The sequence below is a fragment of the Erpetoichthys calabaricus genome, chromosome 15, assembly GCF_900747795.2.
Source record: "Erpetoichthys calabaricus chromosome 15, fErpCal1.3, whole genome shotgun sequence".
Classification (NCBI taxonomy): domain Eukaryota; kingdom Metazoa; phylum Chordata; class Cladistia; order Polypteriformes; family Polypteridae; genus Erpetoichthys; species Erpetoichthys calabaricus.
In genome coordinates this window covers 7571146-7597419 of record NC_041408.2, presented here as the reverse complement: position 1 = coordinate 7597419, position 26274 = coordinate 7571146, and the positions used below count along the sequence as shown (strand labels likewise).

Here is a 26274-nt window from a genome sequence, read left to right as displayed (position 1 = left end):
AAAAAGGCATTTTCATAAAAAGTATAAAATAATGACGTCCGTCTTACCACCGCAGAAGGAGTCGACGAGCGGCACCTACACGTTCTCCAGCCGGCCCAGAGCGCTCCCAAACCGTAGCAAATACAGAGACCCTGTGGCTGAACTGTAAGTACATTCTGGAGAGCATTGGATCTGGGGTTATTAACACGAATGATCGTCAGAATTCTTGACAAATACGCAATACAATTTATTTTGCATTAAAAACGCAGAAACGCCTTTTAAAAGTAATCTAACTAGAGATTCAAATATCTGATTTGAAAATAGTGTTAAAGTAAAAAAAACAATGGAGTGACAATATGACGAGTTTGCGATAATTAATTGTTTTGTGTGTAACTGTGAGTGAACGTGTCTTGGGAGGGACTGGCCAGGATCTTTAGTGCATGCGACCCCCTGTTTCATTCACCTTAATTAGATAGATAGATAGATAGATAGATAGATAGATAGATAGATAGATAGATAGATAGATAGATAGATACTTTATTAATCCCGATGGGAAATTCACTAGATTATAGGATATGAAAGTGGCAGGATTGGGTGGGTGCCTTACACGCCGCGGGATATTTTCTGCTGTGAAGCTAAACATCTGTCGTTTTCCTGTTTGCTTTAAAAAGCTACTATGACTAGAGAAAAGAAAGAAAGAAAGATTCAGTACTTCCTTCCCTCTAAAATACACAGCATCCTGCATAGAAATCCATCCATCCATCCATTTTCCAACCCGCTGAATCTGAACACAGGGTCACGGGGGTCTGCTGGAGCCAATCCCAGCCAACACAGGGCACAAGGCAGGAACCAATCCTGGGCAGGGTGCCAACCCACCGCAGGACACACACAAACACACCCTCACACCAAGCACACACTAGGGCCAATTTAGAATCACCAATCCACCTAACCTGCATGTCTTTGGACTGTGGGAGGAAACCGGAGCGCCCGGAGGAAACCCACGCAGACACGGGGAGAACATGCAAACTCCACGCAGGGAGGACCCGGGAATCAAACCCAGGTCCCCAGATCTCCCAACTGCGAGGCAGCAGTACTACCCACTGCGCCACCGTGCCGCCCCTGCATAGAAATATATCCGTTTATTTTTAAATATTGTTAAACCTCAGAATTACTACAAGTGTTGCAGTGCGTATGTGCGACTCCAGTTAAACATAATATACTCACTGAGCAAATTCTTAGGACCACCATGCTAAAACTAGGCTGGGCCTCCTTTCCCCGCTCAAAACAGCCTCAGTGTTTTGTCGCATGACGTTGCACTCATTCCTTTGAGATTCTGGTCCATGCTGACATGACCTGCGTCACACAACTTCTGCAGATTTGTCAGCTGCACCTTCATTCTGCGTTCCACCACATCCCAAAGATCCTATTTTGGATTCAGATCTTGTAACTGGGAAGGCCACTGGAGAGCACCGGTCTCCTTGTCATGTTCACGGAACCAGCAAGAGGTGTGACATGGTCCATTGTCATGCTGGAAGGAGCCAGTAGAAGATAGTCTGAATTGTGGCCATGAAGAGGACGCACGTGGTCAGGAACAACACTCGCATGGGCCGCGGCAGTCGTGAGATGATTGATTGGTACCAATGGGCTCAAAGTGTACCAAGAAAACATTCCCCACATCATTACAACACCACCAACAACCTGGATTTGTAGACACAAGACGGGTTGGGTGCCTGGATTCATTCTTTCATTTTTAAGTTATAACTCTACTGTCTCTGTGTCTCGGCAGAAGTGGAGATTCGTATTTCCAGTTTTGGTGAGCCTGTGCCCACTGCAGCCTCAGCTTTCTGTTCTTGTCTAACAGGAGTAATAAATAAATATGAAAGACACTACAGATAGATAGATGGATGGATAGAGAGATATGAAAGGTTCTTCCTAATAGATAGAAACATAGACAGACACAAAAAAGACCTGAAAGGCACTAGATAGATAGTGTGAGGGACACCCAGGATTCTTGAGGTGTCTTATACAGCTTATATACGGCTTTGTCTCCCCCAAAATGCTAGATGGCAGTGAGCCCAGGCTTGGCTTCCTGCGTGGGTGCCCACCAGGCAGAAAGAAGGCACTACTGGCTACTACTGCAATGGCCATTTAGAAACAGCTTTTGAGACAAGAACCCTTTGACAAAGAGTGAGCTGAAAACGAAAGGCACGTAATCTCAAGTGATGCCTGGAATTGTAGGCTGGTGTGCTCTGTGAAAGGCGCTATATCGAATTAATATTGATCAATCTGCTGCACGGTTCTGCTGAGACATACAGATCACCATGTTCTGCATATGTATAAATGTGTTTCCATGTGTCTTTGGATGCAGGCAAGAAGAACCAACCCAATATGGGAACATCATGTATGACCGGCGGGTGATCCGGGGAAACACCTACGCACAGCACATCCTACCAGTCGTAAGTACTTCTTTATTTCTATGAAAAATATTTCGCTCTTTAGACTTAAAATGCATGCTTTTAATTAAGAAACAACTCCAAAAAGTCATTTCCGCTAAAGTGGGTAATACCAAGGGTGGGCTTACTTTTTCGCCAGTAGACCATTGCATAGGTTGACAGTTTTGATGAATAAATGGTTGAAAAGGGAAATCGTCCTTGTGTTGTTATTCATGTAGGTCACCTTTATCTGCAGGCACTGTCTTCATGAAGATCTACTGTTTTCCTGTCCATGTACAGTACTGTGCAAAAGTTTTAGGCAGGTGTGAAAAAATGCTGTAAACAAAGAATGCTTTCCAAAATGGAAGTGTTAATCATTTATTTTCATCAATCAACAAAGTGCAGTGAATGAACAAAAGAGAAATCTAAATCAAATCAATATTTGGTGTGACCACCCTTTGCCTTCAAAACACCATCAATTCTTCTAGGTACACTTGCACAGAGTTTTTGAAGGAACTCGGCTGGTAGGTTGTTCCAAATATCTTGGAGCACTAACCCCAGATCTTCTGTGGATGTAGGCTTCCTCACATCCTTCTGTCTCTTCATGTAATCCCAGACACACTCGATGATGTTGAGATCAGGGCTCTGTGGGGGCCATACCATCACTTCATACCAGGACTTCTTGTTCTTCTTTACGCTGAAGATAGTTCTTAATGACTTTGGCTGTATGTTTGGGGTCGTTGTCCTGCTGCAGAATAAATTTGGGGCCAATCATACTGATGGTATTGCATGATGGATAAGTATCTGCCTGTATTTCTCAGCATTGAGAACACCATTAATCCTGACCAAATCTCCAACTCCATTTGCAGAAATGCAGCCCCAAACGTTCAAGGAACCTCCACCATGCTTCACTGTTGCCTGCAGACACTCATTATTGTACTGCTCTCCAGCCCTTCGACGAACAAACTGCCTTCTGCTAAAGCCAAATATTTCAAATTTTGACTCATCAGTCCAGAGCACCTGCTGCCATTTTTCTGCACCCCAGTTCCTATGTTTTCATGCATACTTGAGCCACTTGGCCTTGTTTCCACGTCGGAGGTATGGCTTTTTGGCTGCAACTCTTCCATGAAGACCACTTCTGGCCAGACTTCTCCGGACAGTAGATGGGTGTACCTGGGTCCCACTGGTTTCTGCCAGTTCTGAGCTGATGGCACTGCTGGACATCCTCCGATTTCGAAGGGTAATAAGCTTGATGTGTCTTTCATCTGCTGCACTAAGTTTCCTTGGCTGACCACTGCGTCTACGATCCTCAACGTTGCCCGTTTCTTTGTGCTTCTTCAAAAGAGCTTGAACAGCACATCTTGAAACCCCAGTCTGCTTTGAAATCTTTGTCTGGGAGAGACCTTGCTGATGCAGTAGAACTACCTTGTGTCTTGTTGCTGTGCTCAATCTTGCCATGACATGAAACTGTCTTCCACAACCTCACCTTGGTAGCAGAGTTTGGCTGTTCCTCACCCAGTTTGAAGCCTCCTACACAGCTGTTTCTGTTTCAGTTAATGACTGTGTTTCAACCTACGTGTGACATTGATGATCATTAGCACCTGTTTGGTAGAATTGGTTGATCAGACACCCGACTAGAATCCTACAAAATCCCTGACTTTGTGCAAGTGGACCTATGAGAATTGATGCTGGTTTGAAGGCTAAAGGTAGGAACACCAAATATTGATTTGATTTCGATTTTTCTTTTGTTCGCTCACTTTGCATTTTGTAAATTGATAACAATAAACAATCATTATTTATATTTCTGAAAGCATTCTTTGTTTACAGCATTATTTTTCACACCTGCCTAAAACTTTTGCACAGTACTGTATGTTGAAAAAAATGAACAATTTCCATGGGGTGTACTTACTTTTTCACATGACTATACATGTTTGATCAGCATGCAACATGTTGCCCTTTCTCCACTGGCGCAAATCTCGCTCTAAATGTTATTAAAATTATAACAACATAAAATGCCACCAGTCAAAAGAGTAGTCTGGTCCTGGGCCTCCCGTATCCACGGTCTGTGGTTAAGGGGGTCTCAGAAGGTTATGATAAACAACACCATTCAAATGTCATAATCAGGGCTGAATTTTTGGGTCTTGAGGTCTTTTGCTCTATTAGACGCCATTTTGATTACCGTCGTTAGGGTCTCATCCCACGTTTCTAGGGGTGTGGTCTCTGGGGTCGTGACCTCGAGTTTATCAGCATGACGGGATGAAAGGTCAGCATTTGCACCAAGCTTTATACGATCTGTGGATAAATCCTTAAATACTTTTAAACAAACTCTCATTTTGTTCTTCATATTCGTGTTTTGCTTGGTTTTGACGTCTTGCCTGAATTCTGAATTTGATTCTTGCCCTCTCGTTCGGGTTTCGGTCACTTTGTTTAGATTTTATTTGTTTTGTTTTGCCTTTTGCACGCATCTCCCAGTTCGACTCAAAAAATTGCTATCTGTTTTCTGCAGAGCCAGGACATCAGTCATGCGATTGCCTTATAAAACACGAACGTTCTGGTGAGCGGTTTTCATATTCTCCTCGTTTTTTTATGACTCCCCTCTGGGAAATCATTTTTCCTCCCGTAGTTTAGGTCATAATTTCTTCTTACGCTGTTTTACATTCGAACATCTTTTGTGTGAAGAGGCCATTCAGACCAACGAGTTCTCTAATCATATTCACTTAGAATCTCCAAAATGAGACTTGAAGGCCGCTAAAGTTCTGCCTTCTGTTATACTGCTATGTAATTGTGTGAATGTTTTTGTAACATATGCACAAAATTTCCAACTGTGTTTCCATGATCTAATTGAAGAATTTATTTTAGAGTAACAGCTGGGATCCACTGTACTAATTGCTCTTCATACATTTAGACCCTAAAATCATGTCACCTCTTAATCTCCTTTTGCTTAAACTGAAAAGGTTCAACTCCAGACCTCTCAGTTCCAAAATTCAGCTTAGTCGCTCTTCCCTGGACTCTCTCTAGTGTTACTATGTCATTTTTGCACTATGGAGGCCAAGCCTGTACACTGTACTTCAGATGATCCCTCACAGGTAGGTTATCAACAATAGCTTTCATAGAGGTTTTGATTGCTTTTGTAACTCTCAGAATTTCAATAATGAGAAGTTCAATGTGACTCATAGGCCCATCTTGTAATTTGAGAAGTATCTCATAGTACCTTTCATCACTTTGTGGCCTTCATAGCCTTCCTGATTGCTTCTGTAAGTAGTCTGAATTTAGATAATGAGAAGTCTAATATAAGTCCTAGGCCCTTGGCACCAGTTGAGAAGTACCTCTTAGTCCCTTTCACGATTAAGTAGCCTTCATAGTCTTCTTAATTGCTTCTGTGCACTGTAATTTAGATAATGATGGGTCTACTATGACCCCTGGGCCCTTATCAGCCAAGATGTATCATATAGTACCTGTTATAGCTTTGTGGGTTTCATAGCCTTCTTGATTGCTTCTGTAGATTGTCTGAATTTAGATAATGATGGATCCACTATGACTCCTGGGCCCGTCTCATAATTTAAGAAGTACCTCGTAGTACCTTTCCTGGTTTTGTAGCCTTCTTGATTGATTTTTGTACACACACTCAATTTAGATAATAATTGGTACACTATGACTCATAAACCTTTCACTTAAGCCAAGAAGTACCTCATAGTACCTTTCATAGATTTGTGGCCTTCATATCCTTCTTGATTGCTTCTGAAAGTAGTCTGAATTTAGATAATGAGAAGTCTACTATGATTCTTAGGCCCCTGTCACAAGTTGAGAAGTACGTCTTAGTACCTTTCATGCCTTAATAGCCTTATCGATTGCTGAATTTGTTACATAATGAGAAGTCCTTTATGACTCCTAGGCCTTTCTCATAATTTACGAAGTACCTCATAGTAGATTTCCTGGTTTTAAAGCCTTTGTGGCCTTCTTGATTGCCTTTGTACGCTCTTTGAATTTAGATAATGACGGTTCACTATGACTCCTAGACCTTTCACTTAAGCTGAGGAGTACCTCATACTGCCTTTAATACTTTTGTGGTCTTCAAAGCCTTCTTGATAGTTTACACTCTGTCTGAATTTAGATAATGACGAGTCTACTATGACTCTTAGGCCATTGTTATAATTTGAGAAGTACTTCACGGTACCTTTCATGTTTAAGTAGCCTCCACTGCCTTCTTGGTTGTTTGTGTACCCTGAATCTGAATTTTAGATAATGACGTCTTCACTATGACTCCTGGGCCCTTATCAAAAGTTGAGAAGTACCCCATAGTACCTTTCATAGCCTTCTTGATTGCTTTCGTACATAGTCTGAATTTAGATAATGATGGGTCCACTATGTCTCCTAGGCCTTTCTCATAATTTAAGAAGTACCTTATAGTACCTTTCCTGGTTTTGTAGCCTTTGTGGCCTTCTTGATTGCCTTTGTACACTCTCTGAATTTAGATGATGATGGTTCACTATGACTCCTAGACCTTTCACTTAAGCTGAGGAGTACCTCATAGTACCTTTCATAGTTTTATGGTCTTCAAAGCCTTCTTGATAGCTTCTGTACTCTGTCTGAATTTAGATAATGACGAGTCTACTATGACTCCTACTCCATTGTTATAATTTGAAAAGTACTTCATGGTACCTTTCATAGTTAAGTAGCCTCCACAGCCTTCTTGGTTGTTTCTGTACACCAAATATGAATTTAGATAATGATGGGTCTACTATCACTCCTAGACTGTCTCAAAAATTAGAGTATAACACATTGTCTTATTGAGACTGGACTCCTTCGGTACTGGGTTTCTTCAGAGCATCCTTGGGTACCGCTGATATGACTTGTGTTGCTCATGGAATCCCGAATGAGGCACATTACCTACATTGTGAGGGAGCGTCAGTTACGGCACTACAGTGAGCTGGCTCGCAGGATCCTCATTGTTGAAGACCCGAGCTGCTGGACCAGGTCAAGGGGACGCCCATGTAGCACCAGACTGTCATTTCCGGGGGGTGGGACTGGACCGTGTGTCTGCCTGGGGGGTTGCCAATTGGGATCCCAAGCTGTTTCATCATTTGGTGGGAGCAGCAATGCACTGTGCCACTGCATGCTCCCCGACCTGACCTAACATTGTTTTACAGAAATGCATTATTTCTATGAATGGAGCCGAGGTCGATGCAGTGATTCCTTCAGAGTCCTACTGTTAGTGTTTCAACTTCTTGCTGTGGTATATTTCTAATATTGTTGTGTTCATTTTCAAAGTCTGCCCAACCAGACCCCATTGAAATTCAGAGGCAGCAGGAAGTGAGGAGGAGAGCTGCAGCGAAAAAAAGAGCAAAAGATCAACTTCGACCACGAACGCCTGAACCGGTGGAAGGTAGAAAGCATATCGATGTCCAAACAGGTAAATATACTGAAACACAATTTAGAATAATTCTTCTTGCAGGATTTCAGTTGATTAAAGTCAACAGTACCGTTTGGTTTTCCTCCAGTTAGCTGTCTGGTTAGAAGGATCACTTGTGACTACTCACTGGTTCCTTACCTTTCCTCAGACACTTGCTTTGTCCTTTCAGTTGGTCTTTCAGGTGTAGGTGAGCACAGAGGATTCATGCCAGCATGTGGAGACACCAATATTGAATGATGCATTTTAGAATGTGATTTGGCCAGAAAGGAGGCACTCGCCTCATGGGTAGTTGGACTAAGGTTGGTTCAGAGATCAGACAGAAACAAGGAAGATAAAAACAAAATGAGGAAAAGTGTGCTTGAGAAGTTATTGAAAAAGATCGCAAACCCTGCAAGAATAATTAACACTTAAGGAGCCACAGTAGTGATGAAACACCGCAGCAAGGCAAGAACCGACAGTTTCCACGAGGTAAAACAACATGTGCCACAAGACTCCATGAGAAGGCTATAGCTGAAGATTTCATTTTGTTATGAACAACGAGACCCAAAGCACATAAGCAACACTTTTTAAAATTGCCCACTAGAGGGGAGTTTACAATCAAACATTGAGAGATGTAGTGACGAACACAAGGACTTCATAAAATACAGTCTTTTTTCACAAAATGCTCCGTCACACTGTCAAGCTCTGAAGAGCACAAAGGCGTAAAGGAGTTGCTTGCAAAGGCAATCCCAGGTGAACAAAGTCCCAATACAGTAATCCAAAAATGAAGTCAGAGCACAGGTTCAAGAGCAGAAAAAAAATTACGGAAACTCACCAAAACTCCTAAGTGGATTTGAAAAGAACCACCAGGAACTGTGGGAGAACCTCAGTATATTGAGGGTAGAGGGCAGTTCCTTGGCATTTGGCCCCACCCCTTAACGGGGCACCCACACAACACAGGGAAAATAAATACAACAGGTAATTAACATTAACATAAATAAAGGGCTCAATGAAGAACAAAAAGGACGTGAAACAAGACTTTGAGTCCCAGCCAGCTGGAGGAACCCATGTTGAGATATAACCCATATGGCAGCCATTTTGTCATTATTGTCATCTACTATGGTGAATTTAGCTAACCAAATCATTTGGCAAGTTTCTGTCATTATCATTTTCTGAATGACTACACGAACAGTTGTGGCGTTGCCTTCATAAAAACGATTTGGTGCAGCATAGTCTTTACTTAGCTCCGAACGAAAACGCGTAAAGTTATAATCGACGTGACTCGAGTTTCTTTCTTTCAGAGTTATACCTCGAGGAACTGAGTGACCGCATTGTGGAGACTGACGTGGAGTGCCAGACAGATGCATTTTTGGATAAGCCCCCTACACCTCTCTTCGTTCCAGCAAAGACGGGGAGGGATGCAGTCACGCAGATTGAGGAGGGAGAGGTATTTATTATTTTGTGAAAGCAGAGAAGAAACGAGTAGTGGACTAAGTTTGGTCTTTTTCTAGTCAAAAATGATTTCTTTACTATCACTGTATATATTCAAAATGCCTTGTCTGTTCTTGTAGCTTTCGATGGGACTGAAGGATACACGGGTCCAAATACGAAAAAAAAATTCATATGTGAGCATTGGTAGGATTAACACCCTAGGAACTAAGTTGCCCGAACTATTCTCTAACATTTCAGTAATTATTTACCGCTCTGATGCTGATTTTTCTGATCATATAATAGGTCATTACGATAGCAATTGATGAGAAGATTTCATAATTGATTGCAGAATTACAGTATTTAAGGGTTCCTCTAGAGTGCTGCTTTCTCTTGTACAATTTGGCTCAAAAACTAATCAGCACATCGTCATCTCATAACAGGCTTAAGTTTCGAGTTTGGTATTTTTCCGTCCAGCCGTTTTAGCTCTACACCGTCCTCAAGACACTATGACACACACACACACACCCATCATCGAGATATCAATGTTTTCGGTATTAGGGGACCCTAAAACGTTGAGATCCGTCGAAAACCATAGATCGAAATTTTTGACAAATCTAAAGCTTTTGATCCTCCCCCATAGACGCTAGTTTACGGTCGGGGAGGGCGCAAAGCAGAAAAGGCCTAAACTTACCAAATACGTTCAAGGTTTACGGCAAGAAAGTTACCAGATATTAATTTGCATTTTGAGATATACAGTATATTATAAATGATTATTTCTAATTTCCTTTTATTGTTACAAGAATGTCTCATAAATGCATATGTCAGGTTTACTTAAATAGAAACCTTTGCTGCTTCAAACTGGACATATTCAATAAGTTTTAAGGCTTTTTCTATCACCCACAGACTTGTGTACCCTTCATTCCCATTGTAAGCTACAAGAACAAAGTACAGGTTGGTTTACGATTCATGGATTTGCCTATTCGTGGGTTTGAAATTGACATCGATAATTATATGGAAATTATTTTACGAGATTTGTGACCTATTGCAGAAACATGTAGACAATGAAAGAGCAGTGCAACTGAAATGGACTACGAATCCCAGCAACCCTGTGAGTTCTGTTTCATTGGGCAGCTTTGCCAGTTACCACGAGGGCTACTGGGATAAACAAGTTGAGGGCGCTAGCTTTAAAAGAAAGCCATAACAAGCAGGCTGAATCACCATTGGTGGTGTATTTTTTTGTTTCAATGCTTCACTGAATAACTGGAATACAATTAGGCCCATCGAATTACAGTTTTCTGTGGAGTTGCTTTGTCCCGTGTCTGCTTGTTTATGGGATTTCGCCAGGGTTGTAAAACGTCTTTGTCTGGGGATTGCTCCCAACTTTTATAAATCTTCGCATACATCAGCATCATGGTGGGAAGAAACTTTACATAACTTTTCACAGTGGGATTTCATTCCATAACTACACCACCATCATCTGCATCGGCGAAACTGGATTATGTTGTGAGTTTTAATCGATTCTTTTGCTCAGTGTTTTGTCTGGGTGTCTTCGGTATCTGTAATATTAATCATTTTTGTTGTTTACTGTCAAGACAGTTTTTTTATAAGTTAACCACCATTTTACCACCAAAACAGCTAGTGTGTGATGAGCATACTGGCATAAAATGGCTGCCATCGCATCATCCAGGTGGATGCGACACATTAGTGGTGGTTGCACCAGCAAGAAAAGGACTATATAAAAGTAAACAATTGTTATTATTATAGCATATGAATAGCGAGAAAAGTGCTCTATGAATGTAAATAATATTAGGAATTATTATTATTATTAAAGCATCAGGGGAAAAAACTGATGAGTAGTGGCACACCCAAAACGTACAACATGACAACGCACATCGACACACCGCACTGTCATTCAAAGAGCTTTTGGACCAAAAAACGTACAGTTAATGCTTCCCACCCCGTTGTATTCACCTGATCTCACTACTCTGTGACTTCATTTTTTTTGAATTCCCAAAATTAAAACCGAAACTGAAGGGAAGGTGATTTACTACCATGGATAAAATCCAGCAAATCACGCGGGAGGCTCTGGATACCGTAACAAAAGACGAGGACAGGAAATCTTTCCAGGAATGGGAGAAGCACTGGGACCAATGGATTACATCTCAGGGAGGGCAATCTGAAGGTGATTAAAGGGGTGAGACGCTCAGAGGTGTTGAAGTTTGTCTAACTATACCACCGGTTTGCAAGGTCATCCCCTATCCGAGTTTACGGATTCAAAACCCTTTCCCTGTTCATCTCTTTCCAAACAGTGTTCTCGTTCTTAAAAGTCCATTCTGGGTTTTTGACTTGTGCCAGTATTTTTGAGTTCGATTTCTGACTCTCATCTTGATAATTGGCGCAGCCGATCTCTCAGATCTGACCGTCAGTTTGTTTTCGACTACAACTTTTCTCCAGGTATCGACATCAAATCTTTGTGAATCTTCATGGTCAAGCACAGCACCTGCTTGTATGCCAAAAAAAAAACCGAATCATTAAGAACTGCTATATTTTTATGGTATTAGTGATTTAGTATAATCTTCAAATAAATACAGTCAAACTCGGTTATAGTGAGTTTGACGGGACCGACACTATTTGCTCGTTATAAGCGGTATTAGCTGTACCCGGGAAACACGAATTTGACAAAAACTAACTCAGTCTATTAAAGTAATAGTGATTTATTGAAAAAAAATATACATTTAGCTCATAATGAAAATACGGAAGCAGAGAGAGGACATGCAGTATCGTTGTTTTTTTAAATTGTCGCTTCGAGATAACAGACTCATTTTATCGAGATCTTGAGAAAACGAACTTTGTTTTCTCGAGATAACGGAATAATTTTATCGAGATATCAAGAAAACGAAAATTTGTTTTCTTGAGATAACTGAATCATTTTATCCCAATCTCGAGAAAACGAAACTTAACTTTTGCTCCTGGCATCAGGCTCGTTTAGATTGTGACGCCTATACAGCTGAAGCCTCGCTAACCGTCTTCTTAAATGACGGACACTGACGTTATTATTTTCTAAACTAAAGCATAAACATATTTCAGCCTGCGTCAGCCCTTGATTGAACATAAATGTGATGCGCTGATCGATACAGTTCTGCTCTTCTGCCATTTCAAACAGGACGTGGCTTCAATAAGCTAAACATTTAAACGTTTAGATACAATTATTTCATAATTTTGAGAAAACAAGATCTTTTGTTTTATCAGGATCTCGATAAAATTAGCCCATTATCTCAAGGAAACAATTAAAAAACAACGATATTGCACGTCCTCTCTTGGCTTCCGTATGAAAACATACATTAGGTACAATATACTATTTTCTAAGAAAGTCCAAAATACTTTTTTGTTTTAATCTTTGTAATCTACAGTCACGCAGTTTGCCTCATGAAACACTTAATGCATCCAACGCTTGAAAAAATGGCATCAATCTATTGCAGGCATTTTCGGCATCAAACAATGTTGGTAAACTGCGTTCTGGTAAATCCGATATGCCACCAGCGTCTTCCTCCTTGTCATCTTCATCGTCGTCTCATTTTTGAAGCAACGCGTTTATGATTTCATTTTCAGTAGGAATTCTGCTAGTAAAGAATTCGTCATCCACGTGTTGTAATAATTTACTTTATTAATTTCAATATTGTTTTGGCGAACCCATGTAGATAACGCCAATTCATCCTCTTCTTCAAAAATATCAGATGTTGATTTCCTGAAGCAATTCTGTATGGTAGCAGTCGTCACATTGTTCCAGGCAATAGATAAATTTATTGCATATTCAAATTTATTCCGCTGGTGGCTCGCAAAAGTCCAGGATGTGGTCAAATGTTGTTCAGAATAACCAAGATTTCGCTTGTTATAACCTGGCAAATTTACATGCGAATCGCTGGTATATCTTTCAAAAATAATTTTTTTTCATTATAACCGAGAAATTGTTATAACCAAGCTCGTTAAAACCAAGTTTGACTGTATTTAATTGTGTCCGCTACAAAGCCTCCATTTTCATTTGGCAGTGAAGTCTACGCCTTTTCTAGCCTATTTTGCCGCTCACCTATGGGTACAGAACTTGCAGCTTTCACATGACCAAATCTCTAACATGTCGCCATTGTTTCTTGTTCTTAGCTCTTTGACTTTGATATTGAAGTTAAGCCCGTTCTGGAAGTGTTCATTGGGAAAACAATTGAACAAGCCCTTCTGGAAGTTATGGAGGAAGAAGAGCTTGCCAATCTCCGTGGCCAACAGCGGGCATTTGAAGAACTGCGCAATGCAGAGCTGGCAGAAGTGCAGAGACTCGAGGAACAAGAGCGGAGACATCGAGAAGAGAAGGTACGGCAGAAACCAATGGCATTCGTTACGTCCATGGCCACTGTGTGGCAGGTAGCCCTGGACCCCCTGATCCCCAAGTTACTGTGTTATGATCAATATCTGCTATGAAACCTTTTCTTACAGAAAACTGCAAATCTGAAAAATCTTGGGTTGTTCTCTTTTTGTTCCATCAGTTAGGTTTATTACTCATGCATTATGTTCTGTACATATTTGTAAAGATACTGTAAGTGTTTACAGGATATACATAAAGTGTCAGGGTCCTTCATATACAAAACATTTGCCAGGACGTAGTCATCCAGTCATCCAAAAATGAATAATTTTCCATCATAAGCAGAGACACATAAAGATGTGGGGCACCCAAAGGCAGACCCCGTATAATTGTAATTAAAAATAAACACAGTTTACAAACAGCATTGAGAAAAAATTCGTCTTTTCAGACACAAATTCAAGATGCCCAAGATGGCGGATCGTCTGTCTTTAAGGACTCCTAGCAGGAAGAGGCGGGTCTAGGTGGACAGACACCGGAAGTGACATCACTGGTGCTAAAGCTATCAATCTTCCGGTCTGTAGAGGCAGGGAGCCAAAAGGCATTAGCAGACAGCGCCAACCTGTGGAACAGAGAGGAATTACCATCACCAGAGCCCTTAAGCTATCCCCTAAACACACACACGTGGCAATGTGAATATCAATTTTGATTGTCCACAGACACACACACACAGAGTAAATAGACAATTGGGAAGAAACAACACCACGTTTAATGCAAAAGGAAAAAAAACTGGTAAAAAGAAAACTTCTAGTGATACGCGATTGAGGAGGTTGCACATCTTCTTGGGCTCATCGATTCGTAGCGGAGCTCCAAACTTGTCGGTTTCAGATTTGATCAGAATGCTGGCTTCTGGGAATCCCGCTCTTTAAATATCCCATGGGGCAGAGGAGGTTAGACCTCTGGGATCAAAGCAGACATGATGTCAGTGTGTTGCATCCTTCAGGCTGAGAGGGAATGAAGGGAGTCTCTTAGCAACCATTGTATTCTTACCTAAACAATGCCATAGGGAAGTCCCCAACTCTCACACATGTACACAGACACACAGTCAGACACCATGCTAATAAAATGTATTACTACAAATGTCTGTGATGCACCATCTGTTGGAATGACAAATGCAAGGCATTTTTGTTTCTAGAAATGTTTGTGATGCGCCATCTGTTGGAATGAAAAATGCAATTCATTTAATTGCTGGAAAATGTTTGTGATGCACCAGCTGTTGGAATGCCAAACGCAAGGCATTTTTTTCTAGAAATGTTTGTGATGCGCCATCTGTTAGAAAGACAAATGCAAGACATTTTTTTTCTAGAAATATTTGTGATGAGCCATCTGTTGGAATGACAAATGCAAGGCATTTTGTTTCTAGAAATATTTGTGATGCACCATCTGTTGGAATGACAAATGCAAGGATTTTTTTTTTGTAGAAATGTTTGTGATGTTTCATCTGTTGGAATGACAAATGCAAGGCATTTTGTTTCTAGAAATGTTTGTGATGCACCATCTGTTAGAATGACAAATGCAAGGCATTTTTTTCTAGAAATGTTTGTGATGCGCCATCTGTTGGAATGACAAATGCAAGGCATTTTGTTTCTAGAAATGTTTGTGATGCACCATCTGTTGGAATGACAAATGCAAGGATTTTTTTTTCTAGAAATGTTTGTGATGTGCCATCTGTTGGAATAACAAATGAAATGCATTTTATTACTGGAAATATTTGTGAAGTGGCATCTGTTGGAATGCCAAATGCAAGACATTTTTTTCTAGAAATGTTTGTGATGCGCCATCTGTTGGAATGACAAATGCAATTCATTTTATTACCGGAAAATGTTTGTGATGCACCATCTGTTGGAATGCCAAATGCAAGGCATTTTTTTTCTATAAATGTTTGTAATGCGCCATCTGTTAGAATGACAGATTCAATGCATTTTTTTTTCTAGAAATGTTTGTGATGTTCCATCTGTTGGAATGACAAATGCAAGCCATTTTATTAATGGAAATATTTGTGAAGTGGCATCTGTTGGAATGATATACAATTTTCTTATTACTACAAATGTCTGTGATGTGCTGTCTGTTGGAATGACCGAGACATAGTAACCAGATGGAAACATAGAAATACAGACACACTGACACTTATTCTTTTGTTATGGATAAATATGGATATTATAAATGGATTTTATAGGCAGATGTGAATGCAACTAAAAAAGAATCACTCCGTCTGAATGAAACTTGGTGCAGTTCATAGCACTGTAAAGTGCCTCTTGATTTTGAGCAAAATCCCTCCAGTACATTTTAGTCATAATTATATTATTGCTTTATTAAACAATTATAATTTGCCTATTGCTTTCTACAAAGGAACGTCGTATGAGGGAACAGAGGGAAGTTCTTCGACTGGAAAAGGAGACTGCTGAAAAAATTGCTGCCCGCGTATTTGCGAAACACTATCTGGCTGATCTGATACCGTCGATCTACAGTAACCTTCGGGATAATGGCTACTTCTACGACCCTGTGGAAAGAGGTACGTGTGCTAAATCTGAAGCCATCTATTCAGTCCAGTGTCCAGTGCTATGCGCATCAGGTAAAAGCCAGCCCTGGAAGAGATGCCAGTTCATTTTTCCCCACTTATTGAAACAAGGTAATTTTGGGCACTCCAATCTTCCTCACTGACCTGAAAGAGGATGAAGGAATTTCAAGAGAACACTTGGATAGACATAGAGGGATGATGCAAACAAACTCCATGCAAAGCACCTCAGCTGATAATCAAACGGACTCTTAAACATTATATAAGTCAAATATATGTATAGTGTAGCAGACGGTCAGGACCCCTACCCACCTGGGATGCCCTGACAATGGAAGGACAGGGGGAGAGACCTTTTTCAGGACAATTTCTCCCCTGGACCGATAGAGCACAGCCCCCTTGCCTTGCAGCAGGGCCACGGCTTTGGAGCATGAAAGCTCAACCCTGCTGTGGCCCATGCCCTCCACTAGGGGGCGCCTGAAAGTTTACCGGGCCCTGTTTGGCAGCACTTCTGCTACACCAGCAAATGCTGGTCACTAGACATCTGGAGTCCTTCTGAGTGTCCTATAAAAGGGGCCAGAGTCGGGAGGAAGAAGGGCGAAGCTACTGAGGAGGACTGGAGGCGAAAGGACTGTGCTTTGGAGCCATACGAGTGGGAAACAATAAGCGTTTCCCACATGGAGAAAATAAATAAACGTATGCTGTGCAACATTTGTGTCTCCACCTGTCTGTGTCGGTGTTAGGGCGGCTGGAGTGCCCCTGTATTCCAAAATAGGTAAAGTTAGAGACTCTAGGAGAGAGATGATGTCCAAGTGTGATGAAGGCTAAAAATTCTAAACTTTGTGTCTTTCAACTTCCTTTGGTAAAGTCACAGTCCTTCGGTCACACCATCCCATCACTAACTTGAAAAGCAACAGAAAGCCACTGATATGCCAAACCATCTTAATCTCCTGTTTGGCCTGGAGACTGCTGACAAGGCATCTCTGAATGCCAAAGATATTCCTGACCTGGCATAACAGAGTGTGCCCTGTGGTGGGATGGCATCACTTCCAGGACTGACTCCTGCCTTGTGTCTGCAGCTCCTGTGGTAGGCGGCCATGAATGGAATGATGGATGGATGGATGGATGGAGAACATGCAGTGTTTTATCTACTAATTGTGTTTGCTTCTTTTCCTTCCCCGTCACTAGACATTGAGACTAATTTCCTGAACTGGCTCGTGAAGGACGTGGAGAACACACTGGATGATCATGTCCTTGGACGAAAAGTCTTAGACAGTAAGTACTAAAGACATCTACCTCACTTGACATCCTTGTGGGCAGTTTTTGGGATGCTGCTCATCACAGTCCGTCTCCCCGATGAAATCTCTGGAATGCCACCTTAGCCTGCATTTTGAGTTGGATGAGTGGTAAATCTACTGGCAGTAAACTGGGAGTCCCAAAAGCACATACATTCTTCCAGAAAATTGCTCTGTAAGGGGGGGGGTTTACCATCAAAAAAATCTGACTAGAAACAAAAGGGGCCTTGAAGACGTGTGATAAAATAAAGACTTCTGTGAACAAAAACGGTTGGTAGCACCAGAAGCTCCTTGGAGCATTAAAGGAATTGGCGGAGAAGGCGAGGCAATCCACAGCAAACACGGTCCCAATACACAACCCCCAGGCGAAGTCAAAAACAGAGCACAGGTTCAAAAATCCAGGAAATCACAGTAAGCACAAAGCAAAGGACAAGTGAACACTCCACTCCCTAACGCGTTTAAAATGAACTGCCAGGAACTGTGGGAGGCCCTCCAATTTATAGGGTGGAGGGCGGTACCTTGTGGTGATTGGCAGGAGGCCCCGCCTACTGTGGAAACACCCCTGAAACACTAAGGGCATAACTCGGGCTACACAGGAACACAGACAAAACCAAAAATAAAGAATAACCTTAACGAATCAAAAATGATCAAAACATGAGGAGGAACCCTGCCTGAGATATGACGCCAGCATACAGTGCATCCAGAAAGTATTCACAGCGCGTCACTTTCTCCACCTTTTGTTATGTTACAGCCTTATTCGATTGGATTAAATTCATTTTTTTCCTCAGAATTCTACACATAACACCCCATAATGACAACGTGAAAAAAGTTTACTTGAGGTTTTTGCAAATTTATTAAAAATAAAAAAACTGAGAAATCCCATGTCCATAAGTATTCACAGCCTTTGCTCAATACTTTGTCGATGCCCCTTTGGCAGCAATTCCAACCTCAAGTCTTTTTGAATATGATGCCACAAGCTTGGCACACCTATCCTTGGCCAGTTTCGCCCATTCCTCTTTGCAGCACCTCTCAAGCTCCATCAGGTTGGATGGGAAGCGTCGGTGCACAGCCATTTTAAGATCTCTCCAGAGATGTTCAATCGGATTCAAGTCTGGGCTCTGGCTGGGCCACTCAAGGACATTCACAGAGTTGTCCTGAAGCCACTCCTTTGATATCTTGGCTGTGTGCTTAGGGTCGTTGTCCTGCTGAAAGATGAACCGTCGCCCCAGTCTGAGGTCAAGAGCGCTCTGGAGCAGGTTTTCATCCAGGATGTCTCTGTACATTGCTGCAGTCATCTTTCCCTTTATCCTGACTAGTCTCCCAGTCCCCACAGCATGATGCTGCCACCACCATGCTTCACTGTAGGGATGGTATTGGCCTGGTGATGAGCGGTGCCTGGTTTCCTCCAAACGTGACGCCTGGCATTCACACCAGAGAGTTCAATCTTTGTCTCATCAGACCAGAGAATTTTCTTTCTCATGGTCTGAGAGTCCTTCAGGTGCCTTTTGGCAAACTCCAGGTGGGCTGCCATGTGCCTTTTACTAAGGAGTGGCTTCCGTCTGGCCACTCTACCATACAGGCCTGATTGGTGGATTGCTGCAGAGATGGTTGTCCTTCTGGAAGGTTCTCCTCTCTCCACAGAGGACCTCTGGAGCTCTGACAGAGTGACCATCGGGTTCTTGGTCACCTCCCTGACTAAGGCCCTTCTCCCCCAATCGCTCAGTTTAGATGGCCGGCCAGCTCTAGGAAGAGTCCTGGTGGTTTCGAACTTCTTCCACTTACGGATGGTGGAGGCCACTGTGCTCATTGGGACCTTCAAAGCAGCAGAAATTTTTCTGTAACCTTCCCCAGATTTATGCCTCAAGACAATCCTGTCTTGGAGGTCTACAGACAATTCCTCTGACTTCATGCTTGGTTTGTGCTCTGACATGAACTGTCAACTGTAGGACCTTCTATAGACAGGTGTGTGCCTTTCCAAATCACGTCCAGTCAACTGAATTTACCACAGGTGGACTCCAATGAAGCTGCAGAAACATCTCAAGGATGATCAGGGGAAACAGGAGGCACCTGAGCTCAATTTTGAGTTTCATGGCAAAGGCTGTGAATACTTATGTACATGTGCTTTCTTAATTTTTTTATTTTTAATAAATTTGCAAAAACCTCAAGTAAACTTTTTTCACGTTGTCATTATGGGGTGTTGTGTGTAGAATTCTGAGGAAAGAAGTGAATTTAATCCATTTTGGAATAAGGCTGTAACACAACAAAATGTGGAAAAAGTGATGTGCTGTGAATACTTTCCAGTTGCACTGTATAAAATGTTGTGAAAGTCCGTTCAGCTCTTCTTGCTTGCACTGGCTTAGGTAACCCAAATGAAGCCGTAAGCCTTAATTGCACTGCAGATCCCCGTGTGCCCTTCTCTCTTCACAAGTAGAAGTGCAGTTCTCCTTCATTTCCACTAGATGTCCTCAAGGTCATGAGTCACTCTTTAACTGAAACCTCAGACTGTCAGATCAAGTTTTTTCAACGTTTTTGAGAATTGTTAACATCAGAATCGGGTCCACGTGCAGATTTCTCTGTTCCACAATCTACATGCACATACAGTACTCTGAGTTTCCATTAAGTGTCCCTTCATATGTGAATTACATTAAAAGTGAAAGAGCCCCTTTGATTCAAAGCATTTTAAAGACAGGATTGGGTTACCATGTAGCCCTAACAGTGCACTTCCTCATCACTTCCACTAGGCGTCCTACAGTCCTGGATTCAGAACGGAACAAAAGGACTTTTGTGGGATCAAATTTCTTCAAACCCTCTGAAGATCTGCTTTAGGGCCTCATCACTGTTCAAGACTAAAGGGGTTCAAGCCGAGTTAGTCAGTCAAAGCCGGGCGGGCACTTTAGCCATCGGGGTTCTCTGGTCAGCTTCTTGTGCTGTTATGCATGCTTTTTTGTTCTTTCTAATGTGATTGCCAGGACTAAAATAATTTTAATCATCATTTTATAAATGGCTGTGGTGGGCTGGCGCCCTGCCCGGTGTTTGTTTCCTGCCTTGCGCCCTGTGTTGACTGGGTTTGGCTCCAGCAGATCCCCGTGACCCTGTAGTTAGGATATAGCAGGATGGATAATGGATGGATGGATGGCATTTTTGTTATATTCAGTTTAGACGAATGGGTTAAAGCAGATTTTCATTTAGACTTTTTCATGTCTACACTTTTAAAAATACCAAGATGCTCATCACTCTGTTTTCTATACTTTTTAATTATGACCACTCACTCCCAAATAGTAAGGAAGGAAGAAATGGAGATAATAATAATAATAATAATAACAAGGGACAATTGCTTTTCATGTTGTCCCTTTTCGGGAGGCATACAGCGATTTTTCAATGAACTGTAAGGGGGACCAACAAATTTGTCCATGTCTGTATAATAAAGATATTCGTAAGTAGTAGCAGTTTAGGTTAATTCTTATTTTTCTTCTTCTGGCTGCTACCGTTAGGGGTTGCCACAGCCACCATCTCTTCCTGTCCTCGTCATCTTGTTCTGTTACACCCATCACCTGCATGTCCTCTCTCACCACATCCATAAACCTTCTCTTAGGCCTTCCTCTTCTCCTCTTCCCTGGTAGCTCTATCCTTAGCACCCTTCTCTCATTATACCCCTCATCTCTCCTCTGCACATGTCCAAACCAACGCAATCTCACCTCTCTGACTTTGTCTCCCATCGTCCCACCTGAGCTGACCCTCTAATGTCCTCATTTCTAATCCTGTCCATCCTCGTCACACTCAATGAAAATCTTAGCATCTTTAACCCTGCCACCTCCAGCTCTGTCTCCTGTGCCACTCTTTCCAGCCCATATAACACAGCTGGTCTCACCACCATCCTGTAGACCTTCCCTGTCTGTCACAAATCACTCCTGACACTCTTCTCCACCCACTCCACCCTGCCTGCACTCTCTTCTTCACTTCTCTTCCACAATCCCCATTATTCTGTACTGTTGATCCCAAGTATTTAAACTCATTCACCTTCGCCAACTCTCCTCCCTGCATCCTCACCATTCCACTGATCTCCCTCTCATTCACACACAGGTATTCTGTCTTGGTGGTCCTACTGACCTTCATTCCTCTCCTCTCATATCTCCACCTCTCCAGGGTCTCCTCAACCTGCTCCCTACTATCGCTACAGATCACAAAGTCATCAGCAAACATCGTAGTTCATGGGGACTCCTGTCTAATCTCGTCTGTCATCCTGTCCATCACCATCGCAAATAACAAAGGGCTCAGAGCCGATCCCTGATGTAATCCCACCTCCGTCACTCCTACTGCAGACCTCACCACTGTCATACTTCCCTCGTACATATCCTGTACAACTCTTATGTACTTCTCTGCCACTCCCGACTTCCTCATACAGTACCACAACTCCTCTCGAGGCAATAATAATAATCATTTCCATTTATATTGACCAAGAACCTGGGCCATAAGCTGTATGGAAGTAAGAAATGGAGATAATAATAATAATAATAATAATAATAATAATTAATTCTTTTCATTTATAGAGCACTTTTCTAACTACTGAAAGTGCTTTCATAGTGAGTGGGGAGCCACTTCACCCACCACTAATGTCCAGCATCCACCTGGATGATGGGACGGCAGCCATTTTTGCGCCAGTAGACTCACTACACATCAGCTGCTGAAATGGCGAAGCAGTGACAGCGATAGTCAATTAGAGACAGGGGATGACTAGGAGGCCAGAGTGACCAAGCCATGGAGGGGAATGTAGCCAGGACATCGGCTTTACAAAGGATGCCCGGAGATCTTTAGTGACCACAGAGAGTCAGGACCTCAGTTTGATGTCTCATCCAAAAAGTACAGCACCATTTTTACCCAATCACTGCATTGGGATCCACTTTCAGGCCACAGGGTTAGCACCCCCTGCTGGCATCACCAATACCTTTTCCAGCAGCAACCCAAGCTTTTTCCCCAAATGGTCTTCCATCCAAGTATTGGCCGGGCCCAAACAAGACTTCTCTTCAGGTGGATGACCTCTTCTGAAGTGCACATTGTGTGGCTAAGAACGTTAGCCATAATGTGTATGAGAGTAAGAAGTGGAGATGGTATGAGAACCTGAGCCGTAAGCTGTAAACCAAGACCTGTCCTCACCAGATCCTATGCCTTTGGTGGCCAGAATGGTTTTTAAAGCCCCAAGCAGCAATCCACCATAAGCACAATTCAGAATCAAAGCTGGAGGTGGATCGGGCCGCAGGCCAACATTACACATCACACCTTGGATTGGAACCCTGAAGGAAGGTGAAAGACAGGAAGATAAGCCCTGATGTGGAGAAGAATCTTAAAAACCATCAGAAGGTCCTGAGGAGAAGCAAGACGGGCAGACCAAGACAGACAACGGTGGAGACTTATTCTACAGGCCCTGTGCTCCGATCGGAATGAGAAGAAAAACATGAAAGAAATAGGACTGATAAGAAATTCAGTATTTTGGCTGCAGTGATACAGCATTTTTAATTTTGTGAAGCCAACATCTGACATTTTTTTCCTTGAAACTTTGGCCCAAGTCACTTCCAAGTCACCTAATACACTTTTACACCAGTGACCACAATTGGTGAAAATGCATTACTAGAAATGTTTGTGATGCACCATCTGTTGGAATGACAAATGCAAGACATATGTTTTGTGAGGGGTGGCTAACGTCCTTACCCAGCTGGGATGCCCTCATTGTATAAGGATAGAAGGAGACGGCTTACACAGGGTTTTGTCTCCCCGAGGACGCTAGATGGCGTCCTCAAATGGGTGCCCAACAAGGCATGCTGGGTATTGTAGTCCCTCAGAGGGGACAACCTTTTTGAGTCCAGTGGGAGCTGCAAGGGGAAGCTGCTGGATTTGAGATTCCCTACTCCGTAGGGCTTCAACCTCACCCAGCAGTGCTTCAGAGCTGGAGCATCATACCACCGGAAGCATTCCTGGGGATTAGATAAAAGGAGCTGCCTGCCTCACATCAATGAGCCAGAGTCAGGAGGAAGGAGGACGAAGCTTGCGAGGAAGAGTGGAGGTGACAGTGGTAGAGAGAAGGAAGAAAAGAAGGGTAATTGCGTAGCTTTGGTGGGAAACGCTTATAGGGAAAGAGCTTCCCACGAATAAAGCCTGTGTCCGAGCCTGTTTGTGTTGGGTGTTTGGGAAGCTGGAGTGCCCCTTGGTGTCCACAGTCTGTTGCATGCCATCTGATATGGGATTTATAAAAGCAGTGTTAATGTTTGTGATGCTCCACCTGTTGGAATGACCGAAACATACCAACTGCGTTGACACACAGACACTTACCTTTTTATTAAGGTGGATGTATAATGCTGTAAGCATAAAATCACTGGACAGATACAGACTATTTAAAGCAATGCCTGAGCATGGGAAAGTCAAGTCAAGTCAAGTCAAGTTGGGGAGTATGCACTGGTACAGTGCGTTGCCACACCCACTACACGACGAAACAACTCGGGATCCCGGTTGGCAACCCCCCCAGGCAGACACGTCGTCCAGTCCCACCCTCCGGAAATGACCCACTATCTTCCGCAGCCAGGCGTTACGTGGGTGAACCCTTGGCCTGGTCCAGCCAATCGGGTCCCCAACAATGAGAATCTTATGAGCTGATCACCCTCTGGGAAACACGCCACATGGCCGTAGTGCCGCAACTGACGCTCCCTCACAATACAGGTCATGTGCCTCATTCGGGACTCCGTGAGCAACACAAAGTCAAACCAACGGTACCCAAGGATTTTCCTGAGAGACACAAAGGAGTCCAGTCTTCATCTCAGGTCACTGGATAGCGTCCTTGCCTCGCAACCATATAGCAAGACAGGAAGCACCAGGCCTCTAAAGACTTGGACCTTCGTCCTTATGCTGATATCAGGAGTGCCACACACCCCTTTCCATTGACCTCATGACACCCCATGCTCTACCAATCCGTCTACTGACTTCATAGGAAGAGTAACCAGAGTCACATGAATGTCACTGTCAAGGTAAGTAAACCTCTCAACGATGAGGTCGACACTCTCTCCGCAGACAGACACACTGCTGATGGCCCAAGAGATCATTAAAGGCCTCCATCTTGGTTTTTATCGGGACACTCGCAAGCCCAGACACTCAGACTCTTCGCTCAGTCTCTCGAGAAAGGTGCTATATGAATAAAATGTATTATTATTATTCATTTGAATCAATATATTTATCCGACTGTGGTGGGTTGGCACCCTGCCTGGGATTGGTTCCTGCCTTGTGCCCTGTGTTGGCTGGGATTGGCCAGCAGACCCCCGTGACCCTATGTTCGGATTCAGCGGGTTGGAAAATGGATGGATGGATATTTATCTGGTCCAATATATGTATTTAAACATTCACACATCAGTTCTTTTTATAAGTAAGAGGAGTATATAATAAACATGGTGTGGAATTCACAATTTTTCTCTTACTGCCATAATGGGACTCGCAGATTACATTAACTGAGTGAGAAAAAGCACTTTGGTCTTTGTCATACTTTGCTAAGAATAGATTTTTTTTTGTTTGAATTTGTTATAATTTATTGAGGCTCGGTTTTATAGAGCATCGTTTGTCACAATCCGAAGCACTTGCTCAAGCTCATTGCTGGTAAGTTATTTCTGATCATTCATATCCTTTTCATTTCTGAGAGCTGACGTGGTGTCCCCTTCCTCTTTTCCCCCCCTACAGTGTTGATCCGTGAAGTGGTTGAAAAGCGACTCGACGTCTTCCAACAGATGGAGCAGCAGCAGCAGCACAACGCCTCGGCCTAGAACAGGACACGTGTGCCCGCTGGCCGCTCCAGATTCATAACTCTGGTAATGATTGACCACTTATTTAATAGCTCCTTATCTGCCTATTGCTTTTGCCAACTATCTAAAGAATGTCCAAGGTACCCAATATAAGGAAGCCTCATTTACTGCAAGAGTTGACTCACATCTTTAACTTTTCAAAGTGCTTGGTCTCTAAAGGCAAAACAAACAAACAAAATGACCACACTGTTGGTGCTCCCCAGATGATAGCCGAGGGTGGAATTCTATCAGAATGTACAGTAGAGAAAGGAGCGCAGGATAGCATGCATGTCACAAGTGAGTCACTCCAGATTTTTGGTGGACACGTCAGAGTGCACCTCTGAGCAACACTGGGCGTGGGAAGCCCAAGGGGCGCAGCCGACAAGAGGAAGAAGGCTGAGGTTTTGGATGAAACCGACTCTAACAACTGCCTTCAAAGCTGGCCCTGCTTATCTTATCGACTAATGCAATCTGCAGGTCTGCATATGGAAATTGACACTTTGTGGCCATTCAGCGTTCATTTGCATGGAACACCTCAGAAAGAAAAAAACTTTTACTGAACATGTAATATTTCTGCAGAACATTTCTGTTTTACTTTTTAATGGCATCTTTCTCTTTTTTTTTTTTTTAGGACTTGCAGATTAGCGAGAAACCAAGACAATACAATAATTCGCACAACCGAAGATCATGTAATGCAGTTCACAGCCTGCTTTAGATTTTGTACTTGCGGAATTCTGGCCATGTGATTACAATGAACATGCAATGTATTTACTGTTCAGTGAAAGGCTCTGTATTTGAATGTCTTTCTTGTTGTCCATATAAATACATATAAAATCTAACGTCTGTCTGTCTGTGTGTCTGTCCGCTTTTCACGCGAGCACTACTTAACAGATTTAGATTGGGGTTTTTCCTATAGATTGCTTGAACATTCCGGTTGATTTTGCGACTTCTCTAATCGCGCTAAGAATCAGAGTTCGCTTGCAGCAGCAATTTATTTGTGCGTATTCGAGAGAGAAGCGG

At 42.6% G+C, this 26274-nt stretch overlaps 1 protein-coding gene across 1 annotated transcript; it reads left to right on the top strand.

The window, feature by feature from the left end:
* rsph3 (radial spoke head 3) lies at window positions 1–26057 on the top strand. Its single transcript, XM_028820293.2, has 9 exons — window positions 1–144; window positions 2348–2435; window positions 7680–7821; window positions 9102–9247; window positions 13387–13590; window positions 15986–16148; window positions 17337–17423; window positions 25154–25281; window positions 25886–26057. The coding sequence occupies exons 1-8, from the start codon at window positions 32–34 to the stop codon at window positions 25234–25236; spliced, it is 1026 nt and encodes a 341-aa protein (XP_028676126.2). The 5' UTR covers window positions 1–31; the 3' UTR covers window positions 25237–25281; window positions 25886–26057.
* Window positions 26058–26274: the final 217 nt, after the last annotated feature.

What these genes read in the sequence shown, in the direction of transcription:
- rsph3 (XM_028820293.2), top strand. Translation starts at nt 32, where the DNA reads ATGACGTCCGTCTTACCACCGCAGAAGGAGTCGACGAGCGGCACCTAC. An exon ending in CGCAGATTGAGGAGGGAGAG is followed by an intron (nt 9,248 to 13,386) that starts GTATTTATTATT and finishes TCTTGTTCTTAG; the next exon opens with CTCTTTGACTTTGATATTGA. An exon ending in TGGACGAAAAGTCTTAGACA is followed by an intron (nt 17,424 to 25,153) that starts GTAAGTACTAAA and finishes CCCCCCCTACAG; the next exon opens with TGTTGATCCGTGAAGTGGTT.